We start from the raw sequence: 16,761 nt of genomic DNA, 5'->3' as shown, positions 1-16,761 counted from the left end.
TTTCACAAGTCAGAACAGATTTCAAGGCATTGGTTTCAAAAACAATGACCACAAAAGCTTTTCTTGTGATTTTGCAGGCAAAATCAGGACAAAAATATCAGAGGGCTTGAGGATGACAGTTAAAGTTCATAATACGAGCACAAACAATGTAAAAATGGGCCTGTATAGTTTTTGGTATGGTCTTTGTGTTCTTCATAAAAGAAACAGCCAATCCATTCATTGTCATTTTAAGTCTATACTTTATTTGTATAGCACTTATGTTCACACTGTTAAAACAACACAGCTCACATTCTCACTTGTCAGTGGTGCTTGCTCTTGATCCAACATAATTGGTATAAAATCACAAGAGCTTGGAGTTTTGTCTTTTGTCTTAAAATTCTTAAAAGTGTATTCATTCGCTTTTAAATAATTTAAAGCATTTTATACAAAGCCAAGCATGAAGGTGGATCTTTTTGTTCAAATATAAATAGTCCTCGTAAAAGCCCCACTTACATGACCAAGGTAAAAAAGTTAATTCGACACTAAAATCTTTTTTTTCTTTTTGCTTTTTCAAACCTGTCGTAGAAGTCACATGCACACACACACACAGTGTGTTGGAGTTTCTAGAAAAAGGCACCACTGTGACAAAATGATCCCATTAAAAAAATAGAGAAATCCCTCCAAAATGCTAGAGAAGTGAAATCCTGGAGTTTCTTAAGCAAGTTTCCCCTTTCACGGGACTTAGGGGTCCACAAAGGACACCATGATGTACCTGGTTCCGCTGGTAGTGGGCAGACCTTCGTGGTAATGAGTCAGGCGGCCAGGGTGCATAAAGGACCAGCCCTTTCTGGGCGACTCCACCTTGCAGTCGTAACGCAGGAACCGGCAACCTCCGCCCTGACATGAGAAAACATGTCAGTCAAGCCTTGAGTAGGATGGCAGCTAAACGAATGCTAATAAGTTCAGCGCGAGTACCTGGTAGTCGACGTTCTTGCTGTTGAGGGCGATGTTGATGGTGAACGTGGACGAGTCGTGATGCGGCCGCAAAGATGGCTGCTCGTCGGGACGGTAGCGCACCACGAAATTCATGATAGCCTGAGCCTGCATGTGGCACAAGTGAAAAAGATAAAGGAAATGTTTAAATAATTTGCATGACTGAAAACATCCCCGTCCCTATAAATACTTCTTTCGAGTTTCTGTCTGGCAAAATCCTGACATTGATTCTTTAAATAGAAATGGAAAACCTCAGTGTGGCCACCATCATCCCTGACCTCAACCCTATTGAGAGTTCAGGCAGCTCGTACCTTCGGTGAGTATCCGGGATAGAGTTTTTCCGTGATGGGTGCAATGTACTCTTTAAGGAACTTCAGCCATTCCTTCTCGAATCCGATCTGATTCATGTGGATGTCCACGGTAGGAACGTTTTCGTATCCACCGGCCAGACGCTCGTCCTGCGAGACACACACACGCAAACAACCAGCGCCATATATCACCTGCGGACATCTTGTGGGCTCTGGCGCGCACGCAGACTAGTGAGGAGAACAGGGTGTCAACCTTGTGCTTTCCCCCGGACCATTCGCCGTGGTCTTCCATGGTCTCCACCAGGTCGTCGCACATTTTTTCAGAGAAGGCCGGGAACCAGTACACATCCGGACACGGCTGTAACGACACAGAGATGGTCCACGGAATAATTTGCCGGGTAGAATAGATTTTAAAATTCAGCTACTGATCAATAAATTGCTGAACTGTTTAGTTACTGACGCTAATGGAATAATGCTAATATGCTATAAATGCAGTAGGGCCTTCAGGTCTGCAGACAGTCAGGTTGCAACCAAGTGGAATAAGCTGCAAACAGAATTACAGTCAGCGCCAAGTGTGAATGCTTTTGAATCTAGGTTAAAATCGCTGCACTTTTCCCAAAGATCTTTTAAAGTATTTTCAAAATAATTTAGAATTTTTGTTTGTATATCTTTTCAATGATTCTAATTATATGAAGCAGATTGAGTTAACTTGTTTATAAAATGCACTATAATAATGCTGCTGAATAATAATAATAATAATAATAACAACAACGATGATAACCTGCTCCACAAATCTTTTGGGGTCCTCAAAAATCTTGGAGTAGTTCTCATTGACATACTTGGCCTTCCAATCCTGTCACAGACACACAAAGATTAATGACAAATATACAACGAGCAGACCAAATATTGCATGTTGAGGTGTTTTTGTGTGTTGGGAGCACCAGAGGGTTGTCAAAGATCTGCCACATGTCCGGGTGCAGCCTGGACGTGTTATAGTTGTTGGACGACACCAGACGGCCAAAGTCGTCGCGGTTGGACACGAACATGAACACTCCCTGGTGATTGAGAAGGAAATACAAGGTGGGGTCACTTTACAGAATTTCTTCCCCCCCACCTGCAATGACTGCGGCGAAGAAAGCTACCTGCTCTCGGACCCTCCGACAGAACGCCATGTCCGGGTCTAAGTTCGGGTCCACGTACAGGTTAACCTTGGCCAGTTTGGAGCGCAGCACGCTGCCTTTGATCAGATAGGCCTGTGACATGTATGGAACATTCCACAGGCCGCTGCAACAAACACACAAGCGGGGTGAGTCATCGGGTGGTCGGGTCGATGTGAGAACAAGATAGACGTAGATGCTCACATCCTCTTCCCTTGAACAATCTCGATGTAGTCTTCCGATCTGGAGTAGAAGCCTTCGGCGCTCAGGGCACCCCAGAAGTTGCTCCACAGCTTACCGGGTTTGGACAGCATTGGCGCAATGACAGACCTGGAAAACATTTCAGCATTCGTTCAACGGGAATAAAACAAATGTCTAAGTCAGCGTATCCTGGCTAAAACGAGCCCATTTCATGCTTACTTGTTCTCCTCCATGAGGATCCTCAGGGCGTCGGGGTTGGTCAAGACAACATCCGAGTCGATGCTGAAGTAGTAATCACAACTGGAGTCCTTCCGACACGCCTCCCTACAAACACGCATGGCGGCAAGCTCAAGTTGCGGACGCGTCCGAGCTGACCGCGGCCGGTCGTGCACTCACACAGCCATCTTGCGAGCACGGCCCTCCTGAAGGTTCTCCTCGGGTCCGACCAGCACGGCGTTGGGGAAAAGAGAACGGTGGCGCTGCCAGAACTTGTGAATGTGCTGCTCGTGGTACACCACCTGCCATTGGACGAGGGGGGTGGGTGTTATTAATATTCAGGGAAATGAGTGGTCCAGAGACGACTCACGTTGTTGTGCATGAAAAGGTGGATGCGCGATAAAGGGTAGTTGAGTGTGGTCAACCGCTCCAGGAAGTCCTCCATGAAGGGTGTGGCGTGGTGGATGAACACAGCCACGTGCACCAGTGGCATCTCCTGGTCCTGAAACAAAAATATTCTTGAAATGGCCTGCTTGCAGACAAAAAGAGCAGCGGCGACGTCTGACGAACGTCTACTTCATCAAAGAAAATGAGGTCGTCGTCACAGTTGCCGCAGCCCTCCTCGTACGTCCACGCCGTGGGGACGTAATTAGCCAGGTAGTTGAGTTGCAGCTGTAAAGTAAAAGTGAGAATTATGAATTTCCTCCAAAAATGCATCTTGGGTCATTTAGTGACAGGTAGAAGAATGAAATAACATATTTTGTGAAATTTTGTTTTTGTGGTCCGCAATGTGTTGAGCAGCCTACCTTGCTGGGTCCGTTGCCGTGAATGACGACAGGAAGTGTGTCATAGGCGACGTTCCTCACGCGGACTCTAGCCTTCTCAAACTTCAGGACGATTTCATCTGACAAAAACGACGTCGAGAAGTCCGCAAATCCTTTCAGTAACAGCTCGCTAGCTAATGCAACTAACGACGAGCGGACTCTCACCGACGGCGCCGTTGAGGTTCTGGAAAATTCTGGAGCGGTGGTCCAGCGTCATATTGAATTTGGTCTAAGGGGGGGAAAAAAAATGACAGTGACAAGATAGAAAATGCTCATGACGTCAGTGTGGCAGGCCAGATGTCATTTTACCCGCTGCGTCTGATCCAAGTAGATTTTGGTGTAGAAGAGTTGGTCATCGTCATCATCTTTCAACTTCCACTGCTGGACCAGCTCGTTGACTTCGCGCGCGAAGCCTATGAACCCTGACGGACACATGATTAAGTTAATTTTTAGTTCCCACTCGCAGACTAAGTTCTTGACAAAATCAAATATATTAGTTTTCATCCAATCAGATATCAGCCTGTATGTGTTGCTATGTTATTCTCATTTGTTCAGAGGCTTCAGAATAAGTAGTGCAGATTTCAAATTTATCCTAGAATATCAGCATTTTCTCATCCTCTGATTCGGACAGTTCGAGCCAAGTTCGACCAGCAAAAAGAAAAATCCAAAAATGACAGCAAGTCTACACGCAATTGTATCTTTCGCTACTAAGCGGAGCTCTTCCAACTCTAGCGATAGTTCAAAGTTTTACATGGTGCGCAAATTATTTTGGTGTGAATTGGTTTTTGCTTCTTGTTATTTGTACACAGTTTGTAGCAGTGTATTGTTAATATTAAGTTGCGATATAAACCGAAAGTAAATCTAACTTTGAGGGCACTTCCTGTTTCAGGTAAAGAAGCGGGAAGGTGACGTAATGCTGCAGCGCGATAGCAAACGGCCTGACCTCGTACACGTCAGCGCAAAGTTAAGGAGTTAAACAGTTAAGTAAGACTTTTACTTTTGTATTTGACGTGCATTTTTTGTGAACCTTAGTTTATATGTTCGTTTGTCTCACCAATGCCACTGTGATCTGAAAGAAAGTTAAGCTCACAGTAAACATCAGTACCGAAGAACTCTCGTCTCCTTTGTGACCGAACTGGCATAGTAAGGCTTCAAACAACATCCAAGCGGTACTCTTTTACCTCCCGAGTTGAGGTACCGTTTCCCCGAATGCACGGTGGGGTACTTGGGTGCCAGCCTCTGGTCTGGCCAGCAGAAGCCTTCAGCGGAGAACACCACGCGGTGGCCAAGCCGGGAGAATTTGTACAGGAGTTCCTCAGGACCCGACGCGAATACAACATCGTAGCTGGAGGTAGAGAGAGCAGGGTGCGCTTGAAAACTGGGCAAATGTCTCAGAACCGGAAGGCGTGTTACCTGTCCACAAACAAGACCACCAGGTCTTCCCGCTGCGAGTGTTTGAGCAGCTCCTTTTTAAGCCAGCGCACCTTTTGCCCGCCGCCCACCGTATGAGCAACGTCACCCCCTTTCCATTCTTCCCCCAAGCCCAGAACCTAAAGACCAGCATCGGCGTCACCAACCATCAAATCATCATCGGCACTGGATTACCTTCACAGTGTAGTTAAACTCTCTGGCTGTTCCCATGAAGCGCAGAAAGCCATCTGTCTCCTCTGTTGCAGCTGTGATGACCAGAAGATTCTCTGTACGCAAACAAACACACGCTGGAATTTTCCAAAAGAAGGAATTCAACACTGAGGTGAAAAAAGTGGGGAAGGACAAGTGGCCATGGCCATTTATAAGAGTGCAAAAGTTGCAGTCATTTCTATGACAACAACGTCTTGCTAGCCTAGCTTCCTCCCCTCAAGAAACAGAAGGGAGAACAAGATTTTGACTTTGCTGAAATTAGGCATAGATAAATCAATTAATCTTTGGAGACTTGCTGCATTACAGAGGTAAAGAAGCTGATCACCTCTGTTCAACATCAGTGCTCAGCACCAAGATGCCACCAGATGGTGCCAAAGCAATAAATTTATATTAGACATGGCTTTGGCCTGAGTACAAAACGGCAAATTGATACTGAAAAAAGACAACCCTCTCCCCCCAAATACCGTATTGGCCCGAATATAAAACGACCCTGATTATAAGACAACCCACTGTTTTTCAAGACTCAAGTTTGAAAAATACTTTTTGAACACCAAATTTAATTTTTATACAGAAAATGATTACATCGGAAACAAATGGTTATAACAATATATTTGAGAGAAAAAGCATGTTATTTTGCCTCGTTCAAATCACGCAAAAACAGTCTATCACATCTTAATAGCTGAAAATTTAAATACCGTAATTTCCGGACTATAAGTCGCGGTTTTTTTCATAGTTTGGGTGGGGGGGCGACTTATACTCAGGAGCTCTTATATTTATTATTATTATTTATTATTATTTGTTCATTTATCATTTATTCAACACTCTTATTTATTCATTGTTTGTGCCTTCTTGGGTTTTTTGTGTTGCTTGTATGCATATGGGTACTATCTCACCGAGGGATAATGGGAACGTAATTTCAATCTCTTTGTGTGTCTTAGTGTATGAAGAAAATCGACGACAAAGCAGACTTTGACTTTGATAAAACAACCAAATAAACAAAACCAAAAACTACATCTGAAAAAAAATTATATTTTCAGACGAAACTGGATGAGGGCGCTCTAAATTTCATCGTTGGCCGTGACTCATCAACTGGGTGGGCTTAAGAAAAATGGCACCAAAAAGAAACTCATATTTTGCAGGTTACAAACTTCAAGTTGTAAAATATGCAGCTGAAAACAGTAATCGAGCAGCAGAAAGAAAGTTTGGAGAACCGTGATGTACCAATGGATTACTATTTCAAGTGAATTGGAGTGACACCGATGGTTTTATAAACATGTTATTCATGTAATAGTTGTCCTTAATCACTCTATATGTTACGTCAGGCCCGTTCTCAGCTCTTTGTTTGATTGTCACGTTAGCATACCTATCGTTTAGCCTGTTGTTGCTCGTTCATGACTGTTTTTGGCGTGGGATTTTGTCGAATAAATTGCCCCCAAAATGCGATTTATACTCCAGAGCGATTTATATATGTTTTTTTTTTTCACTTTTTGGGGCATTTTATGGCTGGTGCGACTTATACTCCGGAGCGACTTAATACGGTATGTAAACTTAAGTGCAATCTCAATCTGAAGTGAATTTCCCCACCCCAGGGATCAATAAATGTTTTATATTCGGGCCAACACGGTAATCCGGAAATTGTGTGTGCAAATATTAATGTACGGAGTTTTGAGTCTTTAGGAGGGAACACAATCAAGTAGCTGGCTCTATCTGGTTGAGAGGTAGGAGTGACTTCACGAGAGTTGAATTAAGTATAAAACATCAGTAAATAATAGAATTTATAATGACGTAATGTGAACGGAAAGTTAGTAGAAGGCAAGACGCAGAAAAGGCGTGGGCAGACTTGAGCAGAACACGGCGGTTCTCCTGGCCCGCCTGGAGACCCTCCAGAGCGGCCCTACCTGGGGAGAGGCTCCGCGGTTGAGCCCCGGAGGCAGCATAGAGTATGACGCCCAGTGTTAGCAAGCCGAAAAGCCAAGAAGACGTGGCGACGACCATTTGTCGATGTAAACGCTTCCGTTCCATCGCAAATTACTCCTCTTCTCCACTCCACTCTCCTCTCGTCTCCGTTTCGCAGATTTGATGGAATCTTGGCGAAATCTCGCGAGGACTCTATTCCCAGTTGGTCGTAAACGTCACTGGGAAGTGATTGGCCCGTCGTCTCAACCAATGAGAACGGCCGTAGTCTTGATTGACGAGAGGTTTTACCAATCACAAGTAAAACAATGTGATTTTTTTTTTTCGTTGCGTCGTCCTCTAGCCTTAGAAACTTCGCAAAAGTGGATCTCAACTTTGCCTCGTCGTACTTTCACTTTTTACGTTCTCATTGTTCATTTAAGGACTGCTCTGACAACTTTAAAACACCTTATGAAGTCATGAAAATGCATATTTGCTCATCGAACATCAAAGTAAATGTAAACGTCAACAGGAAGTGTTGGCCTACCACGCCGGACTCGGCGACCAATGAGAAGCTAGCTGAAGGGGCTCCAAGCCAATCGGGCGTGTCGACGGACGAGCCAATTACAGAAAGAAAACGTTTTTTTTGTGTGTGTGTGTGTGTCCTGAGGCTATAGAAAGTTCTGGTTTGCCACGTCACACACTTTCACGCCACGATTTTATTGTCAACCTACTGTGATACTCAAGCCCCGTATGACGTCATGACAATATCTATATTTTAAAAAAATATTTTGGAGGGAATAAGGCGAGCATCTTAATTGTATTTTGCCATTATATATATATATATATATATACACATATAAAAAAACAGAGTGAGGCCCACCCCTTAATGTCATGGTTACCTAGCAACAAGATAGCGACAACAAATAGCGGCCTCTTTTATTTTTGAATTTTGGAGAGTATAATGCCAAAAAGGCCACGCTTCTTCACGCCTGCACAGGTATCAGCTCACAATACTGCGACTGACCTTTGGGTGTCCTTCCTAGGCAAAGTGTGTGACCTGACCCCCCTGATGAAGAAGCATGAGGGTAAGCATGATCATTGACAATAAAGGAGACTTTGACTTTGATTAGAACTATAACTACTGAATGCTTTTGGAATTTTAGTTTTTGGAAAATGTGTCCTGTCTATTAGAAAATGTTACCATGTAAAATATGATACATTGGACAACGCTCTTCAGCATTCACACAATTATCTTTAACTTCACCCAGGTGATGTTTTACTGCTGCCTATCATGGAGTTTGCAGGCAAGGATATCAGCAGCTGGTTTGACCCTGAGACCGAAGACGTGAGTGTGCACACGGCAACAAATCATACAGCGGCTTTTAGAGCCCACCCGCACCTGTGCGCAGGTGTTGACGTTTGTCCACCCGCTGACGGACTGTGTGAGCTACTACACCCCCAGAGGACGATTCGTGCATATCCCGCCGGCTGGGCCGCGCTCCGACTGGGCCAGCGACATCGAGCCGGCTTGGTGGAAGGACCAGCGCTACGAAGTGGGACGGCTATCCGCCAAGACCAGGTGGATACGCGTCATCAACACGCTGACGTCACAGGAGCAGCGGCTGGAGGTTGACCATGCCCAGAGCCTAGCCTCTCGTCCTGTGTGCTAAGCTAGGCTAACAGCTCCCCTGCATCTCTTCTGATTCAGGTGTGTTCTGAGGAGACACTGGCGGAGATCCTGGAGCGCTACCTGCCGTACAACTCGCATGCGTGCAGCTACACGTGGAAGCACAACGGCGCCAGCCTGGACATGAGCAAGACCTTAAGTGAGAACAATGTCCCCGATGATGACCTCAAGCTCCAGAATCTGCGTCTCGACTGCGATCTCTTCACGCCCGCCATCCTCCTCCACTTCAATGATGACCTCACTGAGGGGTGACTCCTGTGTTGTTTAGTGACGCTGATTCCATATTTTGTTGTCGTACTATTATACAATCGTAGTTTGTGTTGGACCATAAATTCAAATCATCTGTTTAATGTTCCACTATGCCATGTTTTATCATACTGCGCCACACAGTGTTGTGAGGGATAACTTCTTTGTACAAATAAAGCACATTTATGTCAATTTGAAATTTTGAATTGTGTGATTTGTTTTGAAAGTCGCCCCTGCCACCGGATCTCACACAATGGCAAACGATCCAGTTCAAAGTTCGCTCGGCGGTCAGTCACCTCAAGCCGACGTTGACTTTCTCTGTCGCCGCGCTTCTCTCCATCACAAAGACGACGCAAAGAAGCTGATCGCCATGACGATAGAATACCATGATGACATCGATGAGTCCAGCAGCTCCTTTTGGAACAAAAGTACAAATTACGTGTGTGGTCGAGGCATGTATGAAGTGTGTGTACGGTGTGAGTCTGTGTATGGTAGTGTATGTTGTAAAGTTTTGTGTGTAGTGGTGAATGTGTTAGTATGTTTGGTATATGGTCTGCGTTGTGTGCATTAGCTGACATTTGTCCCGTATATCAGATCCCACATTGAACCCTCGCTCGGGCGGCGTGTCCAGGCTCACCCGTCGATTGTTTCCCATTCTGACCACCGCAGCCATCTTGATTCTGACAATTGCGTTGGGAGCCAGCTGTGAGAGCAAAGAAAATACACACACAGAACACAACTTTGTAAAATTGTCTTTCAATCACAGCAAAGAAATGTGCGTGTGACAGACTCGAGGATGGCGAGTCGGTTGTGGTCGGCGGAGCAAAGGGTTTCCAATATGAGCCAATCACTGAGCGGCATCCAGCAGTTTACTGCAGGTAACCGCCCGCTTTAATGTCATGTCGTAACGTTCTACTGTACAATGCAAGATTAGTATGGCTAATGAAAACTCTAATTCTAGCAAAAATGGCCTTCCTTTTTCTTATTTGTCATTTAATATACATAAGTTTTAGGGTTAATATCAAACCTATTTAATTCTGTATTGTTGAAGGAAGGTCAAATAGTCATTTGATATTGTCGTGTAGTTAACTCTACTACGCTAAAGTTAATGAACTTTTTTAAAAATATAAAAACGAAAGTAAAATAAAGCATTTATTTCTAAAACTGATTCTAAATTTATTTATTTCAAAACAAAGTCAAATGTAACAACGTAGCTCACCACGTCACCACGTTTGTCGTGTCGTCTCCTCCCTCATCACAATGCGTCCATGTCGCAGACGCCGCCAAAGATGTGGAGCGACTCAAGTTTGCGGTGGCGGGCAACAAAGACGAGCTGCGCTCAAGTGAGACGTGATGAAAATTGTGTTGTGACACCATCTCATCTTATGGAATGTTCTATCGTGTTGCACAAAGCTACTTTTCTTACCGCGCGTGTTATCACATGATGACTTCCTTGCTTTTCAGCCTCTGAGGCCTTGAAGCAGCTCGCCACTCTGGACACCATCAGCAAAGCAGTAGCCACTCTCCAGTGCTCCCTTCAACGCATCATCAACAATGGTACACTACACACGCAACACCCACACACACATGGAGTCGACATTTGAAGGCTTGCGATTTTGAAGGTTCGACATCGAAAGACAGCGGCTGCTGTCCTCTGGGCTGGGAGAGGATGGGCTCCAGCTGTTTGATGTTCGCAAAGTTGCTGCTGTCCTGGCACGACGCACGCGATTGGTGCAACGGACACGAGTCGCACTTGGCCATCATCCTGTCAGATGAAGAATGGGACTTTGTGCGCCGCCACTTGTCGGGCGTCTTCTTTTGGATAGGCCTGAGTGACGAGAGAACGGGGTCGTGGGAGTGGGTCAACCAGACCCCTTACGTCATGAACCGCAGGTGGGTCGCGTCCGGCCTCATTTTATCTAATCCTCTGATTTAAGAGAAGTGCTTGTTAATAGCGGGGGGGGCGGGGTTTGGGGGCGGGTCGGTTGGGTTAGGCACTGGCGGCCAGGCCAGCCTGACAGCTGGACGCACCACGGCCTGGGACCCGGAGATGAGGACTGTGCTCACGTGCACACGGACGGACGCCTCAACGACCTGCACTGCTCCACCAGGCTGTCCTTCATTTGCCAGAGGCAGGTCTGACCAAAAAAGTCAGGAAAGCACCTGTGCTGACACTTTTTAATGAAAACAGAATAAAGTGTAAAACATACACTCACACAGGGAAATGGCTTTCATTAAAAATGATAAGTAGTGCAAAAAGGTCATCAGTAACGTACAAAACAACATGGCGATCAAAATTTGTCCTACGTGATGCAAACGTGCTGTCGGAAAAACAAACACGGGAGTCTTCAGGTCATCCGGAAGGCCCGGCTGATGACCACCTCAGTCGATTCTCTGCCCAGATTGCAAACATCCAGTAAGCACGCCAGCCTTTGATTGGCCAGCAGTGTTGCTGTAGCGATGAGATCCCCTGGCGGGGCGAGACAGGAAACGTCGTCACTTCTGAGAGACAGTTTTCTGTTTGTTCTGTGTGTGAGCGTACGCACCTGGCGAGGGCGGCGGCGCGTGGGACGAGAAGGCTCCGTGGGACAAGACGGAGGCCCAGGTGTTTCCGTGTGAGCGGGAGGGTGGCGAGAGGGAGGAAGAGGACGACTGAGGGAGGAAGATTGCGTCGACGCACACGCCATCCGACAAAGCTGCGGGGGTGGGCGAATCAACGTCATGTGTTACGTGTCGGCAAGCGTTTACCAGAAAAGGGGAATGAAATAAAAGGAAGGAAGGAAGGAAGGCTTGGGGAATATGAATTAATAAGCAAAACTTTTCTCCATCTCAGGGGACAGCAATCGCTGTTGACTGAAAATCAAATGAAAGGAAAAACAAAGAAACAGAAGGAAGACGTATTTTGTTGACACACCTTTGAGACTGAGCGTGTAATAGTCCTCGCAGGCGAAGACGGCGGCGCAGGTCAGGGTTCCTCCCATTGTCACGGCAGCCACCTGCTTTTTCTCATGGGCGGGGTTGTAGCGCATGGCCAGCGTCTCCACGAAGACACGAGGGGGATCCGGCGGGGAAGGGCAGGTGGCGTACGACGAGCTGTCGTCGTCTTCCTCTTCCTCGTCTGTGTCTTGTAGGAACTCCATGGACGTGTCGAAAAGAATGGCTGCACATGATGACACCTCAGCAAACGTCACGACATGCTGGACACGCAGACGCACCTGTCTTGTTGCCGGCTTCGGGCTGGACGGTCGCACGAGGACGTCTGCGGAGACACAAGAACAATGTCATCGGTCTGGCCAATCGGAGTGCTTCTTTTTGAACGTGCCCCAGTCTCACCCCTTTTGCGGCGTGTCTGAGTGGAGCAAAAGATTTCTTTTGCAAGTCCTGCAGCACACAAACACGCTTGTATGAACACGGTAGATTTAAAGGAGGAAGCCGAGGCTGGAAATTCAGTCACCTGCCACTGGCGGGAGATGGCAATGAGCGGGGAGTCGAGTGATTGACAGCTGCTGGCAAAAACTTGGAGGATGAGGAGGGTGAGAAGGAGGACAGACACGAAGATGTATCTCGCCAAAAGATGCAACGATTCTCCTAAAACAACATCAATCATACCAACTGACACCTAGTCACATTTTTAAAAAATATTTAAAAAAGACATGCAAATAGTTTCTAGATTATTTTTCTTTACGCTGATTTTGAAGATGGTCTTTATTTTCTGTCGCATGTATCGTTGTCGTTAAAAAAAGTAGTAATTGTAATAATGATATGTAATCCAGTAATACATTAAGCAATATTTATGAATTAATGGTTAGGTTTAGTAACTGGTGGATTTTTTTCCTGAAGCGTCAATGTTTCGGCAATGCATGTTCAAATCTGTATTGTACAAGTTGTCATTTTCAAACGTAGAAACTAAAAATGAAAATTTGAAAAGGTGATGGTCTATTATGTTTAGGGACACTTCAAGCCATCACTGATTGAAATATGCTCTTGACCATTGTTAACAATTGATCAATAGAATTATTGGTGAGTGCATGTTTTTGTGTGTGTACCTTTCCTCTGCGACAATACCTAACCATGGTAACGGTAGCCTGGATACAGAAGGTGCGTCGCTCCCTATAACAAAGGGTCTTGATCTCCCTCAGAAGCTCCGCCCCCTGGACGAAACCAGGATCCCCTAAAAGACAAAGGTAGAAATGAAGGACGGAAGGTGGGGAATAAGGAGAATAAAGGAAGCAAGGAAGGAAGTTAAGAAGGAAAGAAAGGAAGGAAGGAAGGAAGGAAGGAAGGAAGGAAGGAAGGAAGGAAGGAAGGAAGGAAGGAAGGAAGGAAGGAAGGAAGGAAGGAAGGAAGGAAGGAAGGAAGGTGAGCAATAAGGACAGACAGAACGATCTTCTCAATTTCCTTTTCAAGCACGAAGATGTCGGTCAGCTGACCTTGCCTGTGTCTCATGTACTCTTCCAGGGAGACAGGAAGGGGCGGGTACGTGAAGAATCCGCCAATCAGAGCCGAGCGCAACAGGCGTTTCTCATCCTGTTGCCGGAACCAGTCGAGGAACTGCTTGACCGCCGGCAGTTGGCTCTTGCGTTTACCTGTCAATCAAGCCCGGCGTTGACATGACGGCAAGATGACGACGTCGCAAAAAAAAAAAAAAAAAAAAAAAGTTGCTACCTGAGCGGTGCAGCTGCGTGAACGGGGTGTTGGTCAGGTACGAGGCGCCCGCGGCCGTCTGGACCACCTTCAGGCAAGAACACAACAGCACCATCACTGCGCACACACCCATGCTGCTTGTTAGCTTGTCTTCTATCTTTCCATTATCTTCTGAATTCTTGTTTTCCTTCAATCTCACATGGGTGGAGGTGGTTGTGCGTCTGCGGCTGAGAGGTGGCGAACAGCTGGATCCAGATTGGGCAAGAGCTGCGTCCATCCTCCAACCGCAGCCAGCGATACTCCAACAACTCTGAATCTGCGCGCATCAGTGTTGAGTTCGAGTAAGCTTGCGTCCGCATCCCATTGCCACGACGATGTCCCTCACCCTTTCTCATCCGCTCGGCACGCCCCGTGAAAGTCAACAAGCCGATGACGTCGCACAGGGTGCCCGGAGAGCGAGATGGAAGTTCCTCACTAAGAGAAGAAAAGCAGAAGGCAATCACAAAATCATTCGAATTTCAATTTGGCAAAATGTCACCGTGCCTGCGGTGGGCATGGCCACACCTGTCGCAGAAGTTGGAAGCGGGTGCTGGCGGCGGCAGGCACTCGGGCGCCACCAACCCCTCCGAGATCGGCGCGATGCGAGTGGCGGGATTCCGGCTGTTCACGCTGATCTCTGTGGGCAACATCACACGTTTCTGAATGTGTGCACGGAAAGGAATGAGTGAAGGAAGGAACGGAAGAAAGGAAGTAAAAAAGAAATTGGAAAAAAGGTAATAAGCATGAAAGAGACTATTGAATCTTTTTAAAGAAAACAAGCTGAAAACTACATCAGTAGACAAGATTTTAATAATGCTCAAGAAAGGAAGGAGAGTGAGTAAGAAATGAAAAAGAAAGAAAAAAGAGAAAGTAAAGTGAATATGAGGAAAGAAAGCAAAGAAGGATGGAAGTACCGATGTCGTCGCCTTCTGATTGGAACTGGTTCTTGACGCGGAAGTGGCTCAGGCTGACCACGTCGCCGGGCTTGATTGCGCGGTACCAGTGGACGCACGCGCTGTTCCACAACACCAGCGACACACTTCCCGAGGAGTCGTGCGCCTTTAACAGCGCCTGCACGCAGGACCCGCGTTAAACGCCACGTCCTCGTTGGCCCCGCCTTCACCCACCTTATAGGGGACGGCGCAGTTCTTGTCTGCTCTGCCGTAATACGTCAGGTGCGACTTGGCTGTGATGCGTAAAATCAGCCGGCGCTGGATGGTGCGAAGGGCCCAGACGTCGTGAGCCAAGAAACCCTGGCGGAGGTCTTTGACAGTCACGGTGGGGCGGAGAGCTGTGGCTAGAGCAGAAGGGAGAAGAAGAGAACGAGGGAGGTGAGAGAAGATCAATTATATATTTTGTATGCGTAGTGCACTTGTTACACTCACGCGTCTCCTCCTGCTCCTCCGGGGGAGGCGGCGTCTTCATCCAGGCGTCCCCGTGAAAGTCCACGTTGTTCCACAGTGGCAGAAAGAGCTTCCGATTGGCCAACAGAGGACCTGAAGCAGACCAACGTCAACCAATGGCTCGCCGCTTTAGGCCGGCGCCGATCAGCTCGTTCACCTGACACGTCGGACGAGCCGGTCCAGGGCAGCGAATCCTGGTCCGAGTTGGTTTTTGTCTCTGATGCTATCATCTCCACACTTACCAGGATGAAGCTGCGCAGATGAAAGTTGAAAAGTGACTTCTCTCCTGCTCTGTGATTATAATCTCCCCATACAGGAAGTCTTGTGCCCCTTCACAAGCCAAACATCTTACCTTTCGTTCTCTGTGCGGTCCGTCAAGCCAGTCATGGCGGGGGCCAGTGTGGCGTTCTGCACGGCCAAGCCCCGCCGCAGCACATACTTCTCCACCAGCCCGTTGAGCCTGGGATCCAGAGTGACGCGCAGGCGGCAGTCACCATCACTCAGCGTGACGTCGTACAAGTTATCGCCTGGATACAGATGCAGCTCGGGGTCAGAGGTGAACAAGAGGGCCCGGATAAGGGCAGCGTACTCACCGGTGAAGATGGTGTTTGGGAAGTAGACAGAGGAGCCCTGGTCGCTGGTGTAGCGCGAGATGTCCAAAAGGTAGAGCGTCTCTCGACAGACCACTTGAGAGCGCTGAGAACACATTTAGTGATCAAGTGGCACCTTGATTTACAGATTGTTTTGTTTTGACTTGTCTTGAGTCCAATTTAGACCGTACCCGAAATAATCTGTTGCTATAAAGAAATGCCACCTCAAAAAGATGCCCCCTTTCCTCTGAATGAAAAGGTACAAATAGGTGTCATACACAAGCTGTGTAAAATAAATTAAATAAGTTAAATAATTACATTTTAGTCTTCAAACTAGACAGAGGATACTGTCAACATACATCGGGGCTCCTTTATACAGTCATTGCCCAAAACGACAATTAATGAAATACTTGTGTACGATAGTGATAAAACTGTTTAAGAATCGATTTCGAAACTTTACATTTAGTTTCACAAAGCATGTGTGAATCCCTCTTTTCTAATATTTATTTCACAAGATAACGAGGAATAAATGAAGTAAGAACCTGGTCCGTAGCAGTTGTGAACGGCGCCAGAGTTCGGCGTAAGATGCAGTCGGGTACCGCCAAACTGCTACAGCCCGCGAGCCGCGACATTGCCAAGCAACACAGCGAGTACGCATGCGTCAATGTTTGTCTTCTTCTTCTTCTTCTTCTTCTTTATTTTTGGTGTTTAATGGTGGTTGGCAACCAGCTTTCGCGGAGCATTACCGCCACTATCTGGACTGGAGTGTGGACGAACCAACTATAAGTAATCAAATATACAAATAAATACATAAAGTCCAGGTCGTTAATGGTTGTCGACGGCAACCGATAGAAGACATACGTGACATTCGAAAAAAATCTGTCCCCTAAACTGTCGCCTTCTGATAAAGCCTTTAGTGCTGTAAATTATAAATCAT

The 16,761-nt window shown here is 46.6% G+C and overlaps 4 protein-coding genes across 7 annotated transcripts; 2 read left to right on the top strand and 2 right to left on the bottom strand.

Moving 5' to 3' along the window:
* Positions 1-219: 219 nt before the first annotated feature.
* plod3 (procollagen-lysine, 2-oxoglutarate 5-dioxygenase 3) lies at positions 220-7,436 on the bottom strand. Of its 2 annotated transcripts, none has more exons than XM_088371249.1 (19): positions 7,218-7,436; positions 5,284-5,375; positions 5,092-5,228; positions 4,860-5,023; positions 3,988-4,100; positions 3,844-3,907; positions 3,661-3,758; positions 3,425-3,526; positions 3,225-3,356; positions 3,035-3,156; positions 2,858-2,962; positions 2,642-2,767; positions 2,423-2,564; positions 2,222-2,335; positions 2,062-2,133; positions 1,534-1,638; positions 1,284-1,430; positions 955-1,080; positions 220-876 (listed from the first exon to the last, which is right to left on the bottom strand). In XM_088371249.1, the coding sequence occupies exons 1-19, from the start codon at positions 7,339-7,341 to the stop codon at positions 721-723; spliced, it is 2,241 nt and encodes a 746-aa protein (XP_088227375.1). In that variant the 5' UTR covers positions 7,342-7,436; the 3' UTR covers positions 220-720. The 2 variants fall into 2 exon arrangements, with proteins under 2 accessions (XP_088227375.1, XP_088227381.1); XM_088371255.1 differs by having other exon boundaries at positions 3,431-3,526; positions 7,218-7,435.
* Positions 7,437-7,861: 425 nt separating this feature from the next.
* cyb5d1 (cytochrome b5 domain containing 1) lies at positions 7,862-9,347 on the top strand. Its single transcript, XM_088371275.1, has 4 exons — positions 7,862-8,300; positions 8,484-8,560; positions 8,625-8,843; positions 8,924-9,347. The coding sequence occupies exons 1-4, from the start codon at positions 8,177-8,179 to the stop codon at positions 9,152-9,154; spliced, it is 651 nt and encodes a 216-aa protein (XP_088227401.1). The 5' UTR covers positions 7,862-8,176; the 3' UTR covers positions 9,155-9,347.
* A 39-nt stretch (positions 9,348-9,386) lies between these two features.
* Positions 9,387-11,363, top strand: asgr1a (asialoglycoprotein receptor 1a). Its single transcript, XM_088371265.1, has 7 exons — positions 9,387-9,576; positions 9,743-9,853; positions 9,937-10,026; positions 10,426-10,491; positions 10,613-10,705; positions 10,771-11,041; positions 11,143-11,363. The coding sequence occupies exons 1-7, from the start codon at positions 9,402-9,404 to the stop codon at positions 11,288-11,290; spliced, it is 954 nt and encodes a 317-aa protein (XP_088227391.1). The 5' UTR covers positions 9,387-9,401; the 3' UTR covers positions 11,291-11,363.
* On the bottom strand, positions 11,313-16,489 carry radx (RPA1 related single stranded DNA binding protein, X-linked). 3 transcript variants are annotated; one of them, XM_088371238.1, is made up of 19 exons: positions 16,367-16,489; positions 15,828-15,930; positions 15,587-15,761; positions 15,392-15,486; positions 15,217-15,327; positions 14,959-15,128; positions 14,746-14,902; positions 14,357-14,468; positions 14,178-14,266; positions 13,992-14,108; positions 13,814-13,909; positions 13,579-13,734; positions 13,195-13,319; positions 12,603-12,736; positions 12,482-12,529; positions 12,364-12,407; positions 12,063-12,308; positions 11,695-11,844; positions 11,313-11,618 (listed from the first exon to the last, which is right to left on the bottom strand). In XM_088371238.1, exons 1-19 carry the CDS (start codon positions 16,454-16,456, stop codon positions 11,497-11,499), a joined length of 2,340 nt encoding a protein of 779 aa, XP_088227364.1. In that variant the 5' UTR covers positions 16,457-16,489; the 3' UTR covers positions 11,313-11,496. The 3 variants fall into 3 exon arrangements, 2 of the variants coding, with proteins under 2 accessions (XP_088227364.1, XP_088227356.1); XM_088371230.1 differs by having other exon boundaries at positions 12,063-12,407; positions 13,214-13,319; XR_015857528.1 differs by lacking the exon at positions 11,313-11,618 and having other exon boundaries at positions 11,697-11,844; positions 13,214-13,319.
* Between the last annotated feature and the right edge of the window lie 272 nt (positions 16,490-16,761).

Source organism: Syngnathus floridae, chromosome 1, assembly GCF_059516105.1.
Source record: "Syngnathus floridae isolate MCC-2025c chromosome 1, RoL_Sflo_1.0, whole genome shotgun sequence".
Lineage (NCBI taxonomy): Eukaryota > Metazoa > Chordata > Actinopteri > Syngnathiformes > Syngnathidae > Syngnathus > Syngnathus floridae.
Note: the sequence above shows the minus strand (reverse complement) of the source record. Positions and strands in the feature narration are given on the sequence as shown.

What these genes read in the sequence shown, in the direction of transcription:
- plod3 (XM_088371249.1), bottom strand. Translation starts at nt 7,341, where the DNA reads ATGGAACGGAAGCGTTTACATCGACAAATGGTCGTCGCCACGTCTTCT. An exon ending in ACCTTTTCATGCACAACAAC is followed by an intron (nt 3,157 to 3,224) that starts GTGAGTCGTCTC and finishes GTCCAATGGCAG; the next exon opens with GTGGTGTACCACGAGCAGCA. An exon ending in AGATCTTTGACAACCCTCTG is followed by an intron (nt 2,134 to 2,221) that starts GTGCTCCCAACA and finishes TGTCTGTGACAG; the next exon opens with GATTGGAAGGCCAAGTATGT.
- cyb5d1 (XM_088371275.1), top strand. Translation starts at nt 8,177, where the DNA reads ATGCCAAAAAGGCCACGCTTCTTCACGCCTGCACAGGTATCAGCTCAC. An exon ending in CCTGATGAAGAAGCATGAGG is followed by an intron (nt 8,301 to 8,483) that starts GTAAGCATGATC and finishes AACTTCACCCAG; the next exon opens with GTGATGTTTTACTGCTGCCT. An exon ending in TTGACCCTGAGACCGAAGAC is followed by an intron (nt 8,561 to 8,624) that starts GTGAGTGTGCAC and finishes ACCTGTGCGCAG; the next exon opens with GTGTTGACGTTTGTCCACCC.
- asgr1a (XM_088371265.1), top strand. Translation starts at nt 9,402, where the DNA reads ATGGCAAACGATCCAGTTCAAAGTTCGCTCGGCGGTCAGTCACCTCAA. An exon ending in CAAAGACGAGCTGCGCTCAA is followed by an intron (nt 10,492 to 10,612) that starts GTGAGACGTGAT and finishes CTTGCTTTTCAG; the next exon opens with CCTCTGAGGCCTTGAAGCAG. An exon ending in TCAACGCATCATCAACAATG is followed by an intron (nt 10,706 to 10,770) that starts GTACACTACACA and finishes GCGATTTTGAAG; the next exon opens with GTTCGACATCGAAAGACAGC.
- radx (XM_088371230.1), bottom strand. Translation starts at nt 16,456, where the DNA reads ATGTCGCGGCTCGCGGGCTGTAGCAGTTTGGCGGTACCCGACTGCATC. An exon ending in CCCAAACACCATCTTCACCG is followed by an intron (nt 15,762 to 15,827) that starts GTGAGTACGCTG and finishes ATCTGTATCCAG; the next exon opens with GCGATAACTTGTACGACGTC. An exon ending in TCAGACACGCCGCAAAAGGG is followed by an intron (nt 12,408 to 12,481) that starts GTGAGACTGGGG and finishes GTGTCTCCGCAG; the next exon opens with ACGTCCTCGTGCGACCGTCC.